This window comes from Acromyrmex echinatior, chromosome 3 (genome assembly GCF_024713525.1).
Source record: "Acromyrmex echinatior isolate Ae372 chromosome 3, ASM2471352v2, whole genome shotgun sequence".
NCBI classification, from domain to species: Eukaryota; Metazoa; Arthropoda; class Insecta; order Hymenoptera; family Formicidae; genus Acromyrmex; species Acromyrmex echinatior.
The window spans coordinates 7,620,613-7,647,688 of record NC_141854.1 but is presented as its reverse complement, the minus strand read 5'-3'; the positions used below and the strand labels follow the sequence as shown (position 1 = coordinate 7,647,688).

At 33.3% G+C, this 27,076-nt stretch overlaps 1 protein-coding gene across 6 annotated transcripts in view; it reads right to left on the bottom strand.

Annotated features, from left to right (window-relative positions):
• dlg1 (MAGUK family member discs large 1) overlaps window positions 1–27,076 on the bottom strand; it is a 624,340-nt gene that overhangs the window by 373,532 nt on the left and 223,732 nt on the right. The window contains exon 1 of one of the 6 annotated variants that reach the window (XM_087404052.1): window positions 19,379–19,421. The exons of the other annotated variants lie outside the window; for them this stretch is intronic. Coding sequence (XP_087260178.1) covers window positions 19,379–19,406 — 28 coding nt within the window. The 5' untranslated portion in view covers window positions 19,407–19,421. Of the gene's footprint in view, window positions 1–19,378; window positions 19,422–27,076 lie in introns of those variants that run through there. 6 annotated transcript variants of the gene reach the window in all.

Sequence of the window (27,076 nt, the reverse complement as noted above, 5' to 3'; positions counted from 1 at the left end):
GCGAGAGAATGACAATTGTGTAGGAGAGAAACGGAGCATTTTAAATAACTTGTAAACTTTTGGAAGCAGAGTTTTAGAGTAGACTACGATAGAAAGACTTCGCCTGCGTGCAAAAGATCCGCAAAGCGCTCTCAGCTATTACAATCGCAGACGCACGTTCTGATTCTCAGGACTATCTCAAATTAGACTCTACTATTCTTGCTACGGATAATCGATGATGGAAGATGTGAAAACGTGATAATCCTGCGAGTGCTCGATCGGTTAAGGGTTTAAGAAGTGGTGAAGCGAGTTAAGAAACTTCACATCTTTACTACTCTGATTCCTCTGTGAGAGGAAGAAAAAAATGTGCTACAAAATAGTAGATGTTATATACATAAAAAATAATCGTAAAAAATTTATAATTACAAAACTAATTTAAATATAGAAGATAAAATGCACACACACATTTTTTCTTTCTCTTTCTATCATAATATAAATGAAACGTTGTTTACTATAATTTATATTTATTAATTTTTCTTTATCCATATTGCACAGTGTCATATTTTTCTATATTTCTTTTTTTTTCAACTCGCACAGTTCATCGGAAAGGAATCAGTTTTCTCAGCTCAAGAACATTGACACTCACAGTGGATTTTTCGAAACGAGCGAAATGAAGAAACGGAATAAAACTACGCGTTCTTGTTATAGCACTCATTCGTTTTCTTCGGAATTACTTCTAACCCCCTGGACCGATGATACGTCGTGAGCTTTATTGAGATAGATCGTTGCGTCCGCGGCGTTACCTCTGTACGTGTCTCGCCTTTTATCACGGAACCCGTTTAATCTTCTTCGCGCGACGCCGAGAGCATCGAGCGACAACCTAAGCCCTCGTTGCACCATTCCGTCGTGTTGCGCCATTTTTGCGCACAGCGGCGCCGAGAATGCAGTCGCATCGATCCTCATACATATGCATAGCATTCTCAAATGGTAGTCACGAATTCAAAAAAGACATTATTGACAAAAGAAAAACTGAGTGAGTTTAAAGAGATGTCCTTTAAAGTATTAATCTGCATTGTTCTGAGAAAAAAATGAACTGATAATTGCGGATTATGACGCGGTAAAAATTTTAGTCACGCACTGGCAATGTGACAAAGTCTTTAGCATTTTACTGCATTATTCATATCTCCGTTAACTTAAAAATCAAAATACCTGTAAAGCTTGCATTCGAGCTACTAAAGGAGCCTCGTGTAATCGGTTTAAAAAGATTAAAAAATCTTTTTTGTTTTAATCAATAGTAGTACATGTAAAAAATAGATTTTCAAAAGTTACAGAACAAAATGCGAAGTTTAAAGAAATTTCAGTCCATTTCTTGCGCGCAAATAGAAAATCTTTCGCTTAACTCCATAAGTCTGTTTTCTGAAATTAAACTAGTGTCCAACACTTTTGGAACTTAAAGTGAAATAGATAAAGATTTAGTATTTGGCAAAAGTGGGAAAGAAAGTTCTAGTGCAGTTTAGTACAGGAATAAAAAACAGACTTTATGGTAATATAATTTTTATTTTTTGGTACCAAAAACTTTGAACGTGTTTTTTTCATAAAAACTGTTTTTTTTTTAATTAGCGGGAAAGATTTTTCAATCAATTAATTTATATCGGTGCAATACATGAAATTTATCAAATTAATTCGTCGATGAACCTATAATATTAATAAAATAATTAATTTCAATAATTTTTTATGCATAAATAACAAAACTTTTTGGTTAACATCGTAATTTTGTTTTGAAATTACTACCATTTTCTCAATTTTCGACATATTTCTTATTTTTTTTAGTTCATCGACAAGGTAATTTCATAAAAAATAAGAAATTATTTTGAATTTTGAGAGAAAACACGTCGAATAAGTGTATTTTTATTAAGATTTGACGTGGGGGGAGGGATATTTTAAATAATTACCAAATTAATTATTTAAAAAATTTTTTTTCTATACTTTTGAAAATGTGTAATAAAGCACAATTTTTTTTTAATCTATTACATTATTTCTTAAAAAAAAGTCTGTAAAATTACATTCTTTTTAATGATTTACAAGGCTCTTTTTTCATAAAGACACTATAAAATTAAAGCAAGCTTCTCGATCGATTTGACGTAAGTCGCTACGGCAAATTTCATTCAAGAGACATTCTACGAGAAATACTACAACCGCTAAATGAAGAAGCGATCTGTTGGATGTCAAGAACGACAGCGAAGGTTGTCGTCAGACCCGGTTTTCCCGAAGGGAATCTGTACTGAGCACACCAAGTAAAGGTTCGAACTACGCGTGTACGAGTATCTATCCATGCCGGGAATCCCCATCGATCGACATACGAGTATGTAGGTAGGATATCGTAAAGCTGATTTGATGCTGTCTTCAGGTATCGGCTCTCGATAACACAAGGCTCTTCGAGCTTCCGTCGTCATCTCATGCATGATAGGCTGGAAATCCGATGTGCTGTTCAATGAACGGAAATGATGCGTTAGAAGCATTCAGAGACCATTTCAAGCAGCTCTCTCTCTCTCTCTCTCTCTCTCTCTCTTTCTCTCTGTAATGCGCATTATCCTACGGTTACCATTCTCGGTGTTTTTTTTCTCGATGATTTTTGACTGAGTTTCTAAATTTTTCGAATTCAGAGAGTTATAAACAGATTATTGCGATCTGCATTTTTATTCGCACGGTATCGTTTTTATCGATATACAGATAACTAAAATGAGGGGACAAACTTTGGAGCTCCCCCCATCAAAACATGAACGTTTATATAAACATGTATTCGCAAATTTACTGTTACTGAGATAACATAACTTAAACAAATATTTTTTAATGATTTTAAAATGAGAAGTAATATTTATTATTTAATATTATTTACTTTCAATTTTTTACTGCAGTTAAATAATATTGTTACAAATAATATTAAATGATAACAAAGATTACTTTTTCATTTTTCCATTAATAAATATTCGTTTGAGTTTTATCTCAAGTAGCAGTGAGTTTGCGAATATACGTTTATAACAACTTTTTTCGTGTTTGGTATAGGGAGCTCGCCTCCAAAGTTTGTCCCTTTACTTTAGTTACACCTTGTATAACTAAAAGAGGGAGTAAGCATCTACGCAATACTGGTGCTAATTATGAATATTACAACGAGCGCTCTCCTCTCCCTCTCTCCCTCTTTTCCTGCATTATAACCGCTCTATTCGCTCGACCTCATCGAATAAGCCCCAATTGCAATGCCTTGACTGCCTTTCGGATGCGCCGCTGCATGCATATGCATTGCTGCTTACACAAATAGTATGCAAACGATGTGTAGGAAAAGTAACTGCAACCAGCCAGGCTGCGAAGCAAGAGCTGTCCCTTTCGACCGTTCGCCGCTCGAGTTCACAGAACTCAACTCAGGGAAAGAGAACTGGCAAAATACAAGGAAGATATTCAGAAAATGAAAATGGCACAGAGAGAAACTCCGAATGAATTTTGCTATTGTATTTAGCGTTGGAATTCCTGTGACGGATTACGATAAAATTATAGTTATACTCATTTCTTCCGTAACTTATTATCTCTTTGATATATCATGTATATGTATTCTAAAATTCTCGTTTAATTATCAAATCATAAAAATCATTAAAAAGTAGTTTTTTTAAAAGAAAATTAAAACGATGAGAGAATTACCATTATGATTACATGTTTCGTGTATCAATTTTTTATAATATAAATTATAAAATTTATATTATAAATTTTCAGAATTTAGAAAAATAATAAAAAAATGAGAGAGTTATTTTAAAAATAGAAATTCCATAAAGGAGCTTAATATAGATATCATCCAGTTAAATCTCCGTTAATGTTCGTTATTCAAATTAATATTCGTTTCCTGACAAAATATCAAAACAGAAATATTTTCGATAATTACATATCGCTCAGTATGTTACGATTTCATCGTAGCATTATGAAACATATAATTAATATAAAATGAAAATTTAACAAAACGTATTAAATACAGGGAAAAAAGTAGTACACTGACTACATTAACATAAACAGCATTTAATTTTTGATGCTCTGTGCTTCTATTAACATAATATTGATAAATTTTATAATGATGTTGTTTACATTGTTAATGTTATCGTTTTATTATTAATAGATCAGCAAATCCTTCAGTTATTATATTCTCACAATGACTTATATGCAATTTACGCTTTAAAACATGTGGGTAGAATTCCATTCGTTTTTCCAGGGAAGAAGCAGAATTTGCAGTTTTTTGTGAAGATACCCTTGTAATTAGCATTACTTTTTGCTTGCCTTCGCCAGTCCGGCAAGGTTCACGCCCCTCCTTTTCTTTAGGTCGATCAACTCCCGTTCCAAATCCCTGGACTTCAGTCGCTAAATTTGCACGTAGCTTAACAAAAGCGGACTAAAATCACTTCGCGCTTTCTTTCTTCTCAAATTACACCGCAAATGTAATTTAGATCTCTTCCTGCAATTGCAAATTCGTTTTTTCTCTATTTCATTTATATATTATATGTTTCCATTATCGAAAAAAAAAGAAATATATAAAATTATTTAATAATAATTTTATTATTTTCTAATAGTAATTTCTTCTCTTCTGTTCTTCGTTGCTTATCGAAATTAATACAATGTCGCCGATCAATATTATTTAACAAACTTTAGCACAGTGTGTTTTGCAATGCAATTTGATAAATTTCCAGTGATCGTGTAAACTTCACCATCATAATGTCAAATGATGCTGCTCGATATTTGGCAAATATTGCCGTTTCCTGGGCAAATGCGCACCTGCACGCAGCTATTTTCCACGATCGTTCGGTATAAATTGACGACACAACGTAATTGACGAGGCCTGCCGCGGTCCTTCGAACTATTACGGAACATGAGGAATGCCTGGGTAGTTGCACTTGTTCTTCCATGAGTATCCTCCGCTGCAGGTGCAACGTGGGAAATTGCGGTCATTTGCTGACGACTAGAGATGATGGCTCGAGTTATACGAGTTACGATCGGCAGTGGAGAGCCAGTTGTCAGTCCGGTGCGTGGGATCGTGTGGGTCAACATCTCAGATATTATTCGTTGGGCTATTTCTCTCTCTCTCTTTCTCTCTCTCTCTCTCTCTCTCTCTCTCTCTCTTTCTCTCTCTCTCTCTCTCTCTCTCGCTCTCTCTATCTATCTATCTCGTCACATAGTACGATACGAGCCTTATACCACGGCGAGCGTTTAACGTGTTAAAACATTCAGATGTATATCCAGAGATACATGAAATAACATCCCTCTTGTCGCGTATACGAAACAGAGTGCTCTCTTTAAATAAATATAATCTCTATGAAACTTTAAACTACATAAAGAAACTTGGTGTTTTTGTACGATCGTTTCTCGCAGAACGTTTGCGCTCGCGAGTAAAACGATCGCGTCAAAGTCACGGCTTTAATTAACGGCGCCTATTTCAAGAGTATCCCGTCATCGATGCCACATTCTTCAAATTTCGAAGCGAATCAAAGGGCGCCCAGCACGGTCTCGCGATTCCCGTGTAATTTTGGCGGTTGTCAATTACGTTGCCGCGAGTTTGCTAGTTTCGTATGAATGAGCGATCTGATGCTCGCGCGGCATGCAAATATTGTGCGACATTATATATATATATATATATATATATATATATATATATATATACACATATATATGTGAGTAACAAGAATGTGTAATACATCCGATATATTTGATACTCGTGAAGAGAGTCACGTTATTTCGTCAAATCCACTGTCACGATTCTACCATTCGTGAGCACGCGAAATCATAAAACCGCGAAGGATGAGAAAGATGTATTATTAATTGGCAATATTACAGAGCTTTGAATGCAAACGGTAAAAATAAAGTGAATCAGTTGGCAAAAAGATTGATGAGTGACTCGCCGTTTGTGAAATTCGTTAAATCTGCTCTTTCGTTTGGTCGGTTTGAGTTTATCGAAACAAAAGATTCATCTAACTAATATTCGTCAATATCTTTGCTTTTAAATTCACGGTGGTTCTGTACGCGATAGATTCATTTTATTTTAAAATTAAATTTTATTCAAGCAGAATTTGTAGGAATAATGTCTCGCATTGCATACTGAATAGACAATAAATGTTAGTGAAATATAATTCTATGATTATGATAATTTCATGCTGTTTAGTTAATACTATGTAATGTTTAACGACATTACTGTTGGTACGCATATAATTGTACGTGATATTAATACGTACTACATAAACGTTGATATTGTGCTGAATAATATTATTTATGCAATGTCATGAAACGTACTATTTAATGCAATCCACATCATAAATTACCAGATTTCGACCAGGTAATTAAAAGTAATAAAATAAAAATCATCATGTCATAATAGCCAGTTTCAGTAAAACTTTGAGAAATTTCGCAGAAAGAAATTATTCTTTATTCTAACGAAAAATAGAAACGTCAATTATATTAGCTATTGGCGTTACCAAAATCCATTATTTTCTCAGCAGTGGGTTTAGAAAAATTCTCTCGTTTCTGCACGTAAAAGAAAGCTGCTAATTAAAACTATTCAGTGTAACTTTGATTGATTTCTTCACGCCACACCGTGTTCGTGAAATCGCGAAGTAAATGCGGCGTAATAAAATATCGCGGTGGATGCATGTGGTTTGGTTAGCGGTAAAAGTAGGAGGTTGCATAGCGGTGCCGGTAATTTTCGAACCACACGTCGGAGATATCCGCGGAATTTTCTCATTTTGCAGCCGTTCGTGTGAAAAAAGCTGCGGCAACAACGATAACGACGAATGAGTTTCGCGGTCGTGCGCGCCCGCGGGATGATCCGCAAAATTCGTCGTCGCCGAAAATTCCATCACGACGAATAAATTCCCGATTTTACAGAACTCTCACGGACGCAATGCAATAGAACAAAATCCGATTCGTTACTAAACGAAACCGGCGAAATCTGGCCGAAACTTTTGACCATTGCGTCGTATCGCACTGGTTTGCATCGCGTGACTGATTACAGTCAATATTTCCATGATATTACTATTCTGTTTCTCATATAAAACGATATAAATATATAAATGCGTTTATTAATTTTAAATGCATTCGACAAAATAAATAAATAAATTGACGAAATTTATCGCAGTAATAATGATATATGTTAAAATGAGTGGCGGTAAATATTAACTTTGCTATTTGAAAAAAAAAGCATATAGAAAATATAAATTCAATAAATAAACAAATAGTTGCTTAAAAAAATTAAATATGCAAAAATACTCTCTCCTTTCTTTTGTCTCTTTCTCTCTTTTTCTCTCTCAACTCTACGAAATAAATTTTTAGCTGAAATCTTCGTATTCAGTTAAATAAGAGTCAAATTGTTTCTATCATGCGAGATACAATCGCGGCCCTGCCTTAAAAGTATGCTTTGTTTTAGATTTTAGCGATACCCTCAAAATGATTTGAAAAACTATGTCGACGTGAGATAAGCTCGTCCTTTTTTTCTGGTGCAGTATCTGAAAGATGCCTTGATGCTTTTTTTTCAACCTGTCTATCTTTCTTGAACATTCATAACGACTGCGGAGGTTCGCGATTGCTAAGTCATTAATTTATCATAATATCGCGAAGCATAGCTTATCTGAGTTTATCATCTTTCGTTCGTCAACATTGCTAAGACGTTCAAAAGCGAGGAAAAAGATAAATAAAAATGAGTTACCAACAAAATGTATTAAAATGTAAATTTTGCACGATCATTGTAGCATATTTATATTTCGCGTAATGATAATGTACTATTAACTATAGGATTGATAAAATTGCAATTTCTAGACTTGTAGACAGCGTGGAAATAAGTATTATATAATAAAAATGCAATACTTATTTTAAAAATATATGAGAAAAATTAATATTAATATTTGCTGTTTTTAAAATTTGTGTTTAATTTACTATGTTAAATATAATGTTTAATAATAAAATGAATTAAATTACTTGCAATGAATTGTACCACTCGTATTAATTATAGCTGCTTACATTAATTAAACAAGTAACACTTATTAATTATGACACTGTAATGTAACAATCTATTTTAGAATTATTTATAAAACATTGAAAATTGAATGTAATCTCGCGACAACCGATCCTGTTCATGTTATAACTTCATGATAATGTTCCACATTGATAAGGGTCGCAGTTTCATTAAAGAGCCGCAGTTTCATTAAAGAAGCAATCCATTATATCACCGCGGTAATATGGAAATAAACCGCGATGTTCTCTGCAAGATAAAATTGGTTGAAGAACAAAAATAGACAAAGAATAAAGGAAAAAAATGGGAAGAGACAGAGTGAATGGAAAAAAAAAATCAAGAAGCATTGCGCAATGCTGAAGGTTAGTACATATCGTATAAAAGGGATAAACTCGGATCTATAATAATGCTTTCAGCCAATTCAGTTCTATTCGCACCATCTAACTTTACAACTATATTTCTTTCTCTCGTCACTTGGCTGAAGTTGTGCCTCGTACATCTCGGTTTCCGTTTGTCATCATGTTTCATCTCTGTACTATCGCGCTTTAAAGCTCAAGAAACATACTCGCGTGTTACCACATGTAATTCCCAACAACTGCTCATAAAGGAATAATAGACTAATATGTACATGTTCTGTTACTTCATTGACATTGTTCGGAAATAAAAAGATGATAAACTGATTTTTTTCAAATTTTTATGCGAATAATATAACTCATCAATGTTTCAGAAAAATTCAAGTAAATTTTATCATAATGATACTTTCAGTATATTTTGAGAAAAAAACCAGGTCACATCATGTTACCATATCATATACTATGTCAAGAGATAGAAAGCATAGATAAAATCGTACTGATGAAAAAAATGAGAAAGAAAGAGAGAGAGAGAGAAAAAGGTAGTGATAATTTCATGAGAAAATAGTTAACAAAAGAACTTGGAATACAATTATACCCAAACTCGAAACGTGCAAAATTATTTAACATCGAAATTACCGGTCAAAATGAAACGATCGCTTTTAATTTTTAATTTTATATGAAATAATTTTCAGAAATATCATATTGACTGAAATAACTATTGCATGCGTGAATTTAATTTCTCTGCTAGAAATACAATTTTATCCTATCGATATATTCATGCATAGATTAGAAAATTACATCGATTCAATCAAATTCACGTCATTCGCATTTTATGAAAGGTTTTTACGATCTTTTAGCATGCATTTGCATTGGAAAGTATTCCAACGAGTATTACTCAATGGTAATAAATGGATAAATGAATATTGTATATGCAATAACGTTGCCATAAAATAAAGTTGGCCAAACCTGTGTGTGACAATTGAATTGAATAAAATTAAACCTGTAATATATGCAAATAACAAACGTTCCTTGCATACATCAAGTTCTGACATCTGAAAGTAACTGTTATACACAAAATTTGATTAATAGGACATCGTGAACTGAGAGCAAACACTTGTGTATTCGCATGACAGATTCTTATTGCTAAGACAAACAGAAATTCCAGAGGCAATTAAAGCTCGGATACGATTATGCTGGTAAATACGAGCGTAAATAAGAGACGTTGCTCTCTGCTGAAATTTAAAGGATGTCTGAATATTTGTAACTATTTCCGTAACTATGTTGATTCCAGTACACGTTTCGTTCAACTTCGCAATTAAACAGCTTCTCGGAATTTCGAAGTTGGACAGAATGCTGAAAGACATTTCCGAAATATTATATTTCTAGATCTGTATACTAAGAGAATCACTAACCGTTACAATTACGGTTCATCATTTATGATTTCCTAGTTAAACGTAGCAAAAAGAAGTGTCAAGAGAATGTTAAAACCTTCAAGAGCGTGTTAACACCTCGGGTTGAATTTTAAGCACCGTTTACTTAACCGATACTTAAAAATTCGAAAGTATGTATATAATTATATATTTAATAAGCATATTTAATAAGCAGAAAAAAAAAAGATGGATCGTAAATAACAGTGCAAGCTAAATTTGAGTATTCCTCTAGATTATTTGTGTCAAACAATTAAAATCTGTAAACCAATCGATCTCAACTTTAATTTTTAACAAGTCACGCTTAGTCGGATTATATTGAATATATGATTTGTACGCATAAAGAGATGCAAAATTATCGCGGTCAGTTCTGGCTAAAATTAACTGTATACATATTATATACATGTATAAATGTGTAGATATTTTATATTTAGATGAAAACTTTGTCTGTGCTATTTATGTTCAAAATATAATTATCATACTTGCGATATGTTTCCCTGTTAATTAGTCTCGAATAGAATACTGCTGAGGACATTGTATTTGCGATCATATTTATGCTAATGAATGCGTTTTCAACAACAAAATAAATTGCATAGCTAATTTAAAGTGATTATTTTACAATAACGTTTAATTAAACTTTTTAAAAGTTCATATTGTTTGTTCGCTAATGAATGATTTATATTGGAAATGGGCGAGATAATAATTGGAATTATTTTAAATCATTTATTTCGTCATATACTCAATAAAAGGTTTCGTTATGTATGAAATAAAAGATTTCAAATAATCACGATACATTCAAAGATTTTAAAATATTCTTCTGACAATAAATTTCTTTCTCCTTCGTGCGAAGAATCTCTTCGAATTCATGATCCGTGTCATACTAATGATAGAATTTATATCATGGAACGATAACAAAAATCCGCAGATGGAGTTAAAAGAGATAGCTTTTAAAGACCTCCATAAACGCAAGTAATCGCTTTCTAATCATGAGTTCGATGGAGAAAATCCCGAGCGCTCGGGACTAATTATCCTTCGTAATTAGAGAACCTTTGACAGCGGATAATCGAGTGGAAAGTTTCCGTAATAATTTCTTTTCTTGTTGTTCGCTTTCATCCCCGGCATCCATTCGGTCCCGCATCCATCTATCCCGTCATCGTTTCGCTTCTATGAAACTCGAAAGCACGAGCAGGGATTGGAAAGTTCTTACAAATAAAATTACGGAGATTAACTACGCTTGCACTCCGATCTTTCTACGGGCAATCAGCCCGTCGTGAAAAAAAATTGCATACAAAATTATCACAAAATACGTTTGTGCTTGTATATAACAAACTTGGTTATACGACGAGTTATAATCAAACTTGCGCTAAAATGTAATTATATCTCAATCATGAAATATAAATTCTTTATTAAAATCTTATATTATTTTCATTATCTTTTTAAGTATTCACTTCGCAAATACTTCAGAATTATCGACAAAATTTTGTCGTTTAATTGCATTCTAACAAATGCTTCGTAAGAAAATTAATCATTTGCAGCGATCTGTAATATTTAAAAAATAATTAGTAATAACTTCTGATTGAAGAAAAATCAATTGCAAATTAACTGAACGAATAAACGTTAAAATTAAGATCATTAAACCTTAAACAGTTTTTGCGGAATGAGAATTAGCATCATTTTTATTTTAGATTTTTGTGAAAATGCGAGATGGTCGATGAAAAAGCTGAGTGAATATCTGCACGGTCGTATCGAATTGTCGGTTGGACTGTACTTGAATACTCGACATTTTCCGTTACTTACATATACAATACATAACTTCGATGCAATGATAAAACGTGCTCGATGAGTAGAAACTCTGACCTGAGCGAGGAGATAAAGTGGTGCCTCCGGGATAATAATTAATGTTTAACAAGTTCGGCCGTCCGTCGCGTCATGGCAACATGCCAGCAGTCTTTGTCATCACCACCGCGTCGACAGAAGAAAAGTGGATTTTCATGAATTTCACGCCATTAACCGTTTCGCAGTTTTATTCATTTCCGTTCGGCAATACCAAATAAATTTTATTTCGTTTCTCCATATCGGCCAATTTCCGGATACGAATTCTGTTTGTTCAGTTTATATAATATTGCCATGCCGTTTACTTTACAAGTTTATGCATTTATAGTTCACTAAAATGTTATAAAATATATAATGTGTGTGTGTGTGTGTGTGTGTGTGTGTGTGAAAGTATAAAGTTACTTAATTTCACGCATAATAAGGAAAAAGGATCAAAAATATAATTAAATGAAGGAGTCTAATCAATTGCAGAAACGCCGCTTTTTACTTTTGTGAAAAAATATCTAATAATTTCCCAGCAATTTTTCGTCTTGTTGTTCAATAGCGCTTTGGACGAAAATATTTTTCTCGAAGAATTAAATTCTAATAGCGTTAAGATGTTATTGTGCTTATCAACACGAACGGAAATGTATTATTCGTTAAATTTTTTAGAGATTCTTTCTCAAGAAGATATGAAGAGTAAGCTTATGAACAAATAATTACTCAATAAAGATTTGAATGAAAAGAAATAAAGATTAGTTAGCGAAACATAGATCTCTTTATAGTATATATAATATATATATTATACATAAATATGAAATCAAATATAAATTTATATATTATTCAAATATCATTAAAATGTCGCGTAAAATTATGTTTTTATTTCTCGTACAAAGTTACTTCTTAAATGATTTCAGAAACTCGATTTTTGCAAAAATATGTAAATTATTAAAAATATATGCAAACGTCCCATAACCACAAATTTCCAAGACTAGACAACCGTAAGTAAATCCTTCTACGATATCTTATTCTTTCTTCTCCTTTCTTTGGCTTTGTCTTTGTGACCAAGATATTATTCGTGCTATTTTTAGAAGATTTTCTCCGTTATCATGCAAATGGATCTCCGCTTGGTTACATAAATATTTGCTAAAGAGTAATAACATATACCTTCGTCATGCTCTTCTAACATGCAAACATCACAGCGCAAGGAATATCAGAGAAAAGAAAATAGGAATGTTTATGCTATGAACTAGAAACATGAACTCGCGCTAAATAGAATTTCAAGAAAATCATACATTTAACCGCAAAATGGTAAAACTAACGGTCTTAGCAAATTACTGCAGATATAAATAATAAAGTTATTCGTATAATAAAAATTATTTTTAAAACAATAATCTCTAAAAAAATGTATAAAAGAAAGATATAATATAAAGAGAATTATTATTATTATTGCGTCATTTAAGATAAAAATTGTGATAAGATAAAATACGTTCCAGATTGGACATATATCTACATCTGAACAATTAAATAAAATATTTGTTTACATAACTCATTATTTATATAACTATTAATCTCATATGTTCTGTAAAATATTATATTATAATTTAATTGTAATCTTCAAATATAGTTAATATTATAATATTGTAATAAAAAAAAATATTTCTCTCTCTTCTCTCTTTCTGAAATTAATAGTAATAGTAAGAAGTGCCCAATCACTGGGACGTTTATTTTATCGTGTAATAATCTAGAATATTATTTCGTTAGAACATTAATTCTGTCATGGCAACTCCCGCACAATCATATTCTTCATTCTTCTTTCTAAAGTAATATTCTTCTTTCTAAAGTAAAACTAGAGGGATAATTGAGAATTTTAATTTACAACATTTTGAACGCGAATATGCGTGCAATAGTTAACATACAAGAAACAAATAAGTGGCTAATATCAAATAATTGGCTAATGCAAAGAAGAGAATTAAATCAATATCGTCTGATCCTTTTTAGTGCTTTCATGATCTATTCCCCGTATTAACCCTGACATAGAGATAGAACGATATTACTTTTACAGATGAGGCGGGAGAGACAGGAGAGATAAATACGTACTGAGTGTAGGAGGGATGTAAATACGGACGTTTTGAAACGTCACTGGCTCCCATGAGACGAGACCTGTATGGTCGAACGAGCGCGCTTCTGCTTTCAGCACGAAAATGGCGTCGGAAGCGGCCGCCATTAGCCATAGAAGGAGGTATTAAACTCCGCTTGTTGCTCACGCGACGACGACGACAAACAAACCGAAGCCAATAATCATTTTCGTGGTAGGAGGAAAATGAGGTTTTTTTTTAATCTACTGGAACTTTAACAGAAACTTTAATTATTTCAATCTCACATTATCATCGTCTCTCGATTTTCGACAATTAAATTGCTTCATACTTTTTCTGTCGCGCCACAGTACGTTAACGCATGATTTAGCACAAAGTAATGAAGAATAAAGTCAGTGTGGAAGATATGTTTAGGATCTGTCTGTGGCTAAACTAGTGTACACTTTGAAATTTAAAATAAAATAGATATGTGCAATACTTAACGAAAACGAGAAAGAGAGTTCTAATGCAGTCTTATGCAAGAATAAAAAACCTTTTAATATATCCTGTTCTACATTTCTTTTCAAATTTTATTATAACATAGATATATATTAGGTGTTGGAATTAATTCGTAGCGTTTTTTAATGAAAGAATGTTATTTATTTCACATGAGCATTAAAAAATACATTAATGAAAGTACTTCCCATCACTTGTAAAACGCTACGAATTAATTCCAACACCTAATATATATTAAGATATCAATTATACTTCCTATATTGACATTAACGTAATTGCAATGTCTATATAAATGACAAGTAGACTAGTTTTCTCTTCAATGGAAATCTTTCGAAAAGATAATTTTTTTTTAATTTTAATATGAGGATTAGTGTAATAAAATGAATAAAACAAATAAAACATTTTTGCTCGTTATTTCTCCTATTTTACATAATCTGCAAAAAAGAGATACATTATTATATTCCAACAAATATCGATGTATTATAATATTATTTCCTGAATATTGTTCAATTAATATTTTCCATTATGTTTTCTAAAACATAAATATGTATGTTCTATAAGATAAATGTATTAATTAGTGGATAATTAATGGACCTATTTATTGGACAGTGATAAAAAATTTTAAATATTAAGCTTTTAATAATACATACAATTCTAAATAAATTCGTTACTAAATTTTTAGAAACAATGAATTTATTTAGAGTCATATTATTCGATATTATTAAAAGCTTAATATTTAAAATTGTTTGTTACATTGTCCAATAAGACCATGTCCACTAACTGATATATTTATTTTACATACAGATATAATCTTCAACTTTATGCAATAGAAAATACTTATAAAATAATTTTTAGCAAATTATTATTGTTAATAGCCAATAGTAATCGAAACTCGTAAAGTGGACATATAAAAAAAAATAATATAATAGTATCAATTTGTAAATGCAAAAAATAGAATATATAATTTAAATTATTAGATCAACAAGAATAAATTAATTATAGAAATAAAATCCTATTTTCGATCAAAACGGATTTTAGTGTTTAAATATTTCTCAGTGTTTAAATATTTCAATGAATTTATATACATATCCAATTCTGCAAATTGATGACAAAATCTGCAACTGACAAAATCTTTTTCAATTTTGAAACGCAATCATGAACAGAACTAAAGTAGATAGTAATATTCAGTGATAGATTAAGCATTTTGCCGCCTCTACATCTAGATACCAACGTCTACCCGCCCCCAGATGGCTTCATTAATTTATAAATTTTATAAAAGGGAAAATGGATTAAAAAAATAATTTATATCCCCTGCATCAGTTGGTAAAAATATTCAATAATTCTTAATAAGTAATATAATACATTTTTAACTGTATATCTTTAATAAATATATTAAAATATTTAAAATATCATTTCTGATAAAATATGCTCAGTATAACTCGTGCAAAAACAAAAATTAAAAATTTATCTCAACTATATAAAAATTTTCTGTCTTCAAAAATTTGTTGCTCTAGGCAAGTGTCTTGTTTGCCTATGCGTTAATCACTGGTAATACATATTAAATTGATAAGCAATTTAATTATATTGATGTTAATAAGCGTTTTAAAAGGATATTAATTTGATGTTAATAAACATCTTAAAAACTGTGAATAATTTATTGCAAAAAATATTCTTTCTACATGCACGTCTCAAGCAAGAGTTAAGATTCAAGTCACGGATATTCGATACAGGAGAAGATCTTTTGTCAGTTTTCTCATCCTGTCCATGATGCAAAACACGCATGGAATCGCCAGAATCGATATTGCAGTTCGCTGCGCGCAGTTCGTATACAGATTCATCCATCCTCGTAAATTCACTCGCTCGACGAATAACGCGTATTCATCGTTCAGGCATCGTAGACCAGCCAATGTATCACGGACAATTTAATACAACACTTTACGTTCTCCTGTAATTTTAAAATACGTCGCGCATAAATATTCAGGAGTATGCTCCATTATAATAAATGCCGTTGTGCTACAATGAATTGGAATTTCCCGTCGCGGATCGCCTCCATCGTACTATGTGAAAATATTTTATGGCACGTCTCCCTCTTGAAATACCGAGATTAGTCGTCGTTGCCATTTAAATGCAGAAAAACGCAATATCTATCTCCAATGTGATCCCTCGCTGGCTTGCCCCATCCGTTTTGCATTTACATGTACGGATATATTTATAGTATATCCGGCACTATTCCATTGAAAATATCATATAATATAGGTATACATTGTACGTACAATAACATATTGTTAGTAGAATTGTTACAGAACAAGCATAACATCAAACAAATTACAATAAGCGATCAAAAAGTTTTACAAAATATTATTTGTGTTCTCTAATTTGGACGAATCAATTTAAATATATAAATATATACATATTAAATTTACTAATAATCATCAATTTAAAAGAAATATATAAATATTTATTCAAAGTGATACTTTATAATATGTTTAAATTAATGATTTTATATACATATATATAAAAAAATACATGTTATTAAATTTTATTATGATTACTTTAAAAGCAAGAATATGCAAACAAGTGCAGGCAATTCGTACCAAGGCAAGCAATATTCCAGTATCATAATAGAGTTGCAAATGCATTCGAGACCCCCGCTTATCGTTGCATTGTCGATAGAGTATACCTGACTGTACTATTATTCAACTATATCTAAATACCGAACGGTCGAAACAACCAGCAACACGTGCGGATCGTATCTTCGGATGTTCTGGCGTTACAGGAAATTCGTAATTCGATGTCAGAAAATCTGAAAATACTAATAGAAACACATTTTTAAGAATTCCTGCATGTTTCAAATACATATCTATACTATCTTTCGTTGAATTGTCGAACATTGGACTGAATATTGAATGAAATTTAATATTGAAGCTTTCAATGTTTATAGCTGCATACATTCGATGCATCATATAGTATAGCGAGATAAATGATGGTATTCCATAGAATGTTAACAGTGGAACAATATGAACAATAGTGCGTAGTTGCTTTAATAATGTACATAGTGCTATCCGACACCCATTATGGAATACCGCACATTATCTTCCAAAACGTGGCTAATCTCTTTGCCTATTTCAATGCGTGGTTAAAATAACGACATTAATTGCAACGTATACGATAAACTAATCTCTAGTTATAATAACGGTCAAATAATCACATCGTGCTTTAATTTTAAAATTCATCATTTCCCCTCCCCTTAATATATAATATTCGTTTTTGTAACTTATTCTCGTTAAGCGTATCTTCAAAGCGTTTTCTGTATCCTAAATTCTGTGTAGACAACCGTTAATTAAAACAGACTCGTTTACCGAGATTAAAAGCATCGAGTCGGCCAAACCGAAGAATTTTTAACGTTTGTTCTTTCCTCCTCTTTTGGGAGAGAAGCGTAGAGAATCCTTTTGAAAAAGACAGACAACAGTTTGCGCGGGAAAATTCGTGCAATTATAGAATTAAGAAAGTTGACGCAGTACACGCGATCATTAATAAAGTCCGCGCCCAATTAACAATTCTAGGCCCCGGGGCCCTTCGTTAAGAAGAAACTCTCTTCACGATCTACTCTCGCAGTGGAGCCCGCATTAAGCTGGTAAGTTACGAATGCCCAACCCCACCCGCAGCGTCGATTCGTCTTCTCGAATTCCTCCTTTCGACTTCGCTGAATCGCTTGGGAAATTCATCTCTTCGGAACACTCTTTCATCGTACGTACCGCGTAAAGCGACCCATGAGCATTGGGAATGGAATAATGTTCCCTAATAAGTCAACAAAAATAAAATGTTCATATGTATCAATATTCTTATTTAAAAAATTCCTACAGAGAGAGAGAGAGAGAGAGAGAGAGAGAGAGAGAGAGAGAGAGAGAAATTTCAATTCTATGTTCTTCATTGAATTGTAGAAAAGAAATGGCATTGTAAAATAGTAAATAGGTTTGTTCGCGTCACATTCTCCAACATGCTCCAAAATGCTCCTATCATAGCTTCACTCTAGGTGAGTAGGAGCTATGATAGGAGCATATTGGAGCATGTTGGAGCATGCGACGCGAATAAATCTATTGATAATATTGAAACAAAAACGATGTTAATTGATATTATTAAGTTACTAAATTCGAGACGGACAATTTTCTCTCACAAGTTGAAACTCACGCCGCAAACAGCGCAATAAAATCAGGAAAACGGATTCACCGAACAAACCGGAGTTGTTTTCCGGTGACCTCCAGACCAAGCCATACATAAGATACAGCGTCACGGCACATTTCACACGGTATATTTTTATACCGTACATTTACGGGCTATGCTAACGACTGTTCCTCTTTCTTCCTGTTTCTTTCCATTATTTTTACGCGTGTTTATATATACATATATACATCACATCATGAATATCGGAGGAGAGTATTTTTGCACTTTAATGCTTTAGGATTTACAGGATTTTACACGACCACCAATCATCACCATGGCTGTTTTAAGAATTATCGCGAAATAAATCCGCTTAGTGAAAACAATACATAAAAATAAAAAAAAATAACAAATGACTATGTTATAAATGTAATCATTGTAAATATATCCTACATATATTCTAGCTCTCATTTCAAACCGTTTCTTTACTGAAATTATTACTGAGAGAAAGGCAAAAAAAAGAGAAAGAGAAAGAGAAGTGTGAAATACTAGTTTTGTTAATTAAACAAATCGATGCGCAAAAAGCCACATATGCGTTTACACGAGAGAAAGATGATATCAAATAGCTCGTTACAGATTTGTTAGCAATCTGGAAAGAAACAAGATCTCTTCGCTTTCTACTTCGCTGCTTCGCATAATGGATTGTACGACGCAGTTTCATTCCTTTGGGTTATTAACAGGACTCGCCATGACACGATGCGTATCTAAGCCGCAATTATAATTTTTCTCTGTCACTGAGGGATAATCTCGTCCGTCAGAAATATACATCAGCGTCTATATTTTTCCTCTTTATTTTATTTTCGACGGCTAACGTTTGCACGTTAATTTCAAGATGTAATATTCCCAGATATATCGAATAATAAATTTAATTAGATTTCTTCCTGTTTCCTTCCTAATGATATTGTATATATTCTGCAAAACAGGATGTTCTCTATTTATTTTATAAACTTCCTGTCATTAAGCTGAGCTTACCTGCTCTTGTAAGCATGAATTTCCACATGTTCGTTGTAACAGCTTTACACCAAACTCCACTACAAGATTATAGTCCGACAGCGAGAGGAAGGTACCTCTGAAAGCAACAACACTATTACGAGATGCGACGTCTTATAGTCGTGCATGTAATAGATGGATAAGAGTGATAAAAAAAAGTCGGAATGACTTATAGCAATAATATTTTCTTTTGATCTCGGTGCTAACAAAATGTAACACCATACCTCACGTATTTGTATCACATCAGATTTAATCGACCGCGATTTTCCGATAAAATACAATCATATTCTGAAAATTTGGAAGAAGATATACGCACAAAGTTGAAGAAAAATCTCGCGTGTACCATGCAGGTATAACGATATATTCTCTCTTTTACCTGCCTTCTTCTTTTTCCCGATACGAAGAATGCAGACATAAGAAATATCCGGATCACGGACTTACTGTTCCCTTTTTCCCACCCTCTCTCAAGCTGCTAAAATATTTTATTCGATCGAAATTCTCCATGCACGCAACGACGTGGAAATAGCGCACACGAAAGGATGCAGAAACGCAACGTGGAAAAATTTTTCTCGTTCACAATAATCATATCGGAAAAAAAAATAGAGAAGAGAAAAAGAAAGGAGAGAGAGAAAGAAAAAGAGGAAGAGGAAGGGAAGAATGTCAGTTCCTGTGCAATTAAATAACTTTAGTGAACACTCAGATCCTATTCCAACTCGATGATGATCGGTACGAGATATTTCCGATCTCCTTACGACACGACTCCGGGATTTGCACGGCCTGAATCATCACAGCGCTTGCTACTAAGCCGCTCTATGAAAGGATCTAATTTGCATTATTGACACAAAATCCCGCCGCGGCGGATGAGGCTCTATATCTGAGAATCTAACCGGCGGCAACCGAAGCCGCTCTTCCGTAGTCGCTTATCCTTTCGAAATCCCGCGGCAATCCGCATAAAGACGCCACCGACGTCGTCGCCGTATCATGTAGGAAAAAAGAAAGCACGGAAAGCGTCCATGAGAAAACGGCATTCTCCTTTGATGCGAGTATAGTGTATCGCTGGCGATGGTCCAAGCGAAGGCAACGACCGCCCGCGGGGTGGCCTGATAATCGGGTCGTTGCGGAATTGATATACATGCGCGTGGATCGTAAATCACGGATTTGATTCACGGCCAAGATTCCAGCGGATAAAGGAGGAGAGCACGGCTGTCGAGTGTGGGCGATAAATTCGACGGTTACATCGCGTACCAATGTCCTTTTTTTTCTTCTCCCTGTCTCTCCTTTCTTATCCTCGCGACTCTCATGAATTTCCTTAAAATACTTTCCGTTTCTCATCATTACGAAAATCGAGGACGTTGGTTTTTTTTATAATTAATTGTATTATACATTCCGCTTTCACACAGCGACCTTTACATTAATCTCCTGCGCAAACGAAGCAAATTTGCCAGTTAATTTGTCAGTTTGATATACGCACGAACGCATTGTGTACAGAAATGATGTATTTTCCGATGAGAATACCGTGAGAGAGGCGAATTGTAAATACAGAAATTCCTGCTATCGTGCAGATAATAAATTAATTTTACAGAAATTACTTAGTATCGTATTTCACATAACTTGTATTTTTTATTTAACCATTGCATTCTAATATATTTGAACATTGTATCATAAATATATTTGAATACTGATTGTGTGTGTGTGTGTGTGTGTGTAGAAAATGAAAAAAAGAAGTGCATTTGCATTTTAGACAATTTAGAGAGCACAGGGATTATTATGTTCGCCTTTTATCTTACTCAATTTTATTTATTATTTGTTGAATTTGAAAATCATAGTTAAAATTGTCCTGGTATCCGGAAATTATTTTTTTTCATCATTTTGAACAAAAAAAAGCAATGGTTGATTTATTACTTTCTTGAACCATATCTACAAATTTCTCTTTTTATCTTATTTTTTATTTAACAGGGACACTCCTCTCGCAGATATACATTTTGTTCACATATGCGAAAGAGAGAACGCACTACAATAAAACAGAATACGTGACTGAGGAATAGCTATAGTATGTAGCTATAATATATTTCGCTTCATAAACACTTTACAAATAATAGCCTTCACTACAAAATCTTATTTATTTTATAGTGCAAGTAAAAGTTACAACTTTAATAATAACTGATTTTTATAAAAACAAAGAGGAACTCGCAGACATGGTCAAAAAAGTGATAAAATAAACCGTTGCTCTCTTCTATTCAAAATGTGAAAAAAAAATTTCCCGGATACCAGGACAATTTTAACTACGATTTTCGAATTCAGCAAGTAAAGTTTGAATAAGAAAAAATATAAACACTATGATCTCTGCGTGCTTCCCAAATCGCCTAAAATGTACCAATTCTTTTCTCTTCCCGATACGCGTTGAGTGATACAAACATTATCTCGCGGTACAAGCAGCGAAAGATATTTGGGTTATAAGAAGCAATAATAAAGTTGTATCGCAGAATACATATTATCGATATATGCACGTTATATGATTTCATACTTCACGAAAATGGCAACTCCAAGATTTCGAATCGTATCGCAAATAAACTCGAACATGAAAGATGTATGAATAAATAGTATTATAAATTATAATATATATATATATATATATATATAAAAGACATATCAAATTTCAAATATTCTGACGATGTTGCGGATAGCGAAAATTCTCAGAGAAAAAGATGAGGATTGTTGTTGACTGATGCCCTACTGCGTCTTCAAACTTCGCGAAGAATCCAAGTTTTTTGGCAAAAAAATTCCTTAACACGTATCAGCTTCTACCTAGAGTACGTTCCGCATGAATTTTTTATGGACCATTCGTGAATGATAGTTGAAAGTTCATGCCAGAGCTTTTAATCGTTTAATCATGCATTGTGCTTTTACGTGTCGAAAATGCATTAATAATATCTCAATAAGTGCATCGACAGTTTTGCGTTACGCACTCGTTGATTTATCGGTGACATTTTTTCCAACGCAGATGGTATTTTCGTGCAGCCACGAGCCAGTGTAAGTCATTTATGCGAGTCCGTATTAAACATTTACTACGCGAAGGGAAATGCGGTGAGTTGAAGTAATAAATTTATTTGTTTCGTCGGAAAGTGATAATATTCGCAGTGGCGACGACATTATAAAAAACGGTCGCCAAAAAGCGCAGTTATAATATCGTTAATAAACCTAGCAAGTTTCACCTTTCGACCTGGCGGTCGTCGGCAGTTTTAATGTCAGCCGTGCTGCTTTGCAGCTCCGACCGAAACGAGAATAAATAATACAGCGAAGTGCGCATAGAGTGACGCGCCATCATGTTCGTCGTAACGTGCGCGCACGTGTTCATATTTCCAACGTGAAATATTATGAGTGATAAGGGTATGCATTGCGCGCGCCGCGGAAGGAGAGCTTGAGATTTATGGGACTGAGATACATACACACGTACGTACGTTCACCTTTCATTTAAATAATATTTTTATTTTCGCTCATCCGGCAGAATGTCACTGCACGAGTTGTCTTTCGAGTGTTCTCTCGAGCTTTGATATGCCATCGATATCCTAATTTCTCCATGTCTGACGCTAGTAATAATAAATAATAAATTAACCTGTCTGTTTGATTTAATGACTTAGCAAAATTTTCATTAACAATATTTGTTTCTTAATTACGGGCAAATAATACTTCCCCCCTCCCCTCTCTCTCTCTCTCTCTTTCTCTCTCTCGCTGTCTCGCTCTTTCATTAAGAGAACGAATGCACTCGTAACCGTATGCACGGCTGCTTAATGAACCAATACGGGTCGCATCTACTATCCTAAATACGGGCAGGCAGTAGGAAGCAAAGCTAAATGGGCCGCCCAATATAGCAATTCCCTTCTCTCCTATCCTAAGTGTAATTTACCAGTGTGAGAGACTGACGATAGTGGTAAACGCGCGGAAACGACTTCGGAATATCTTGGAAACAAAATAACCGATGTTCGACCGAACGAAAGAAAAAAGGAAGGATCACTTCCGACACAAATGGCGAACAAAAAAGACGTAGATGCCTTTCCACCATGTAACACCAGCTAATTTGAATTCCACCTCAGTAGTAGCTATCAACTCTACCACCCCACTTGTTCCTGAAGAGAAGAGCTGGGGCGGCAATTAATTAGAAGCTTGGTCGCGCCGATGGTCGTCGGGATGACAAAGTGCAACGGAGTGCAACGTACGATGTTGCATTTTCAATGTGTAACTCGAGATTCTTGCATCAAATTCGGATCCAAAGTGACTTCTGTTTCAATATCCGATAACTATCTTTATCGTTTCGTTACTAGAAACCATTTTAAGTTTTCTTAGTATTTAATAATATTAATTTTTCTTCTGAATGTTCTTTGATTTTACTGTAACATATATATAAGACCTTATAGCAATAGTTTATATCTGCGCATTACTATGTTATGGTTAGTTTGTTTCATTACCACTGATTGTGGTAATGAAACAAATTTCATTGTTGACAATAAAAAATCTTCATGGTTTTTTGTTCTTTCGCAAAGTATAATTATCAAGATTAGTCAAATTCATGAGTGCAATTTCATTGAAACAAGCTGTATAATTCAGAGAACTTGTTTACCATTGGTATAACTTATCGTCGGTAGCAAAGCACAGGAACTATCGTTAAATCAAGTAATTGATTACATCGTGACGGATGGAGCTTGGTCAACATTCTCGCAGTCATCGTGATGCGCGATGCATAAGATGTATCTATAACGGTAATCAAAGCACAGAGGAGTCATGTCTCACAGGCTGATTGGAGTGGCGAAAGTCAGTATCGTACCGTCGCTACGAACATATAGCAACACGAATATTGGTTGCACTTCGCTGGATTAACTCTTATATCATTCCAGAGTGGGACACGTTGACCATTATTGCGCCAATTAATAATGTTGCCGGCCTTATTATCCAACTCCTGCCGCGTTTCGTATTTCTGAAAAGATACGGCTTTCCAAACAGTTGGCGGGATTATTTGCAATTACTACATTACCTAATTACTAAGTAACGAGTATTCTTTGTGGACGACGATCAATCGATCGAGTAATTTACAATCATACTTCAATTAACGTAAATTTAAACATTAACTGACTTATTATTCTCTGTTAGATTCGTCGTATTAATTCCAAGAAATATACAAAGTGAACAGCTTGTGTCTTATATATGATTAGATATCGTATATATAATACATCTCATATATGATACATCTTATATAAATCAGACGGTACTCTCTTCGCTTCTTTTCATTTTACAGGTCAACGTATTTTTTTCGACAAAGTATTATCGTACTTATGGCATAATGCCAAAACAACTTCGCAGGATCCCCAGAGATTGTGTACGCGCCTGGGGTGGTGATGCATCATCTTGGCGGATGTCCTGAGCTTCGTTCGCATCCTTGCCGTGCCTTCCCGCCCTTTTCAGCTTCCTTTTTCTACCAGAGGAAACCAGCAGGAAGAGTACTATTCGACTTCACCTTCCGCGCCGTAATCCCCTGTTCCCCTTTTTCCCTTTAGCAGAAGTTAGGCAAATAAAGTAAGCTTTATGATAGTCCGACGATATTTATGGCCCTTTCGCAGCGACTCTCCCGCGTCGCGGCTTCGCACCGGATATGCATTGTGGTGTTCCCGTTTCTTCGAGATGTGGCACGTGCAAGAAAAATGCACACCACTTCGCTCGAACCTTTGTGCACTACCAAGTATACGTCAATACAAATTTACTCGTTGCACAACAATGCTCAAAGTAAATGTAGCTCTTACCTCTCTCTATCCTGAATTTCAAATTATTCTCCTATATAATAAGATACATATATACTTTACATTCGACGTTTTATTAAATCATTCTACATACGATATTCCATATCATGATAAAATATTCTTTTAATTAAACAAAATGCTACAGAGAGCTTAATCATAAGAGAGATCTATCTATGTATAAATTTTTTGAATTCTTATGCATTTTTCTTCATCTACTAGAATGGATATTTGACTTAGAATTCCTCATTTAAAACGAAAATTATAGTCAATTTTATATATATATATATATATATATATATATATATATATATATAATAAGAGTTGTTGATTAGGAACAGTTTTGAAATAATGGAAATGTTTATTACAACATTGCAAACAGAGACTTAAGTCATCGACTCACGTATTAAATTACATATAAATTCTAATCAAAATATATAATACAAATATAAATTGTATCTATATTTATTCTGAATTAGCGACAAATATAATTCACAAGACGACGCTATATATAAACTCGTTTATTATTTTTAATTCGATAAGTTCATGTTGACTTTAAAGATTAATTCGGCATTGTTGAGGTGCTAAAATATTACATGGATGATTTTAAAAAGCTGATAGTTTTCATGGAATAGTTTTTTAATATAAGGTAACTGTCCTATTAATGTCCCTTTTAGCTGATTTGCTTATTACTGAATTAATTATTAAATATTGTAATTTTTTAATTTTATCTACTTGTAATCAATATCAGTTTTTTAACTATTTCTTTTTCTTATAATATTTCTTTAATCTAAAAAATGTTACTTTATAATGTTTTTGACAAAAATAAAAAATGTTTTTGTCCTTATTAGTCCTCCAAGAGGCAATAGCCCTATTAATGTGCCCCCAATTTGTGTGCCTATCCATATTTGATTCATTTTAATATAGTTACTAAAACAGGTAATAAATTTAATTGTTTAAGTTGATATATATATTACATAAATCATTATTTCAATTATATTTATTTCAATGTACACCCATAACACAACGTTCTCAGCTCCAATACAGGGCGCATTAATAGGGACAAGCCTAAAATCTTGCGGCGTATTATTGGATTCACATAAATTCCTCATATCTTTTGAAAAATATTTAAAGTACTTTAATACTAAAAAAATAAAATATTATCTTCGGTACCGTATACATTAATAATTTAACTTAACAAGAAAAAATATTTTTTTTCTTATTTATTCGTGCTAATTTCCTTTATAATTTATTGTATATTGTATATATATTGTATATACAAATACAAAAGCACATTAATAGGGACAGGCACAGTAATTGGGACAGAGATTATCCTAGATAAAATAAAGCACTAAGTATATGTACAAAGCATTTTTATTTATTATAACATAAAGCAAGTAACTTTTAGGACATTATAACCCAGTTTCTATGACGTCAGATTAAATATAAAATAAATATAAATAAATAAGTAAATAAATAGGAAAAAAAATGTAGCGTGCAAACGCAATTTAGAAAGGAATTTTTCCGGGAGACCATTTTGCGCAATTTCTCGCACAAGATGTTGCAATAAAGTATTTTTCTTATCAAAATTGCGCAGATCTTGTGCGTGAAAGGGTTGGGAACTCATAAAGTAGAGGAAATATCTCCTCGGAATTTCGTCTGGAATTCAGGCGAGGTTTGATAAAATTTTTGGTTCATCCTGGCAATGTCGGATCGATGCCCGTGCCGGACGTGAGTAAGGCTTCGCTTTAAAGAGCTACTCGGTAGAGAGTAAATCGCCTCTGATCGGTGGAATGGGAGTTCGAAAGATCGCACGTAGTCTACTTGGCTAAGGAAGTGAAGCGCGTATATCTTACGAAAAGAAAATATTTTTATTCTCTAAGCGTGAGAGAAGATC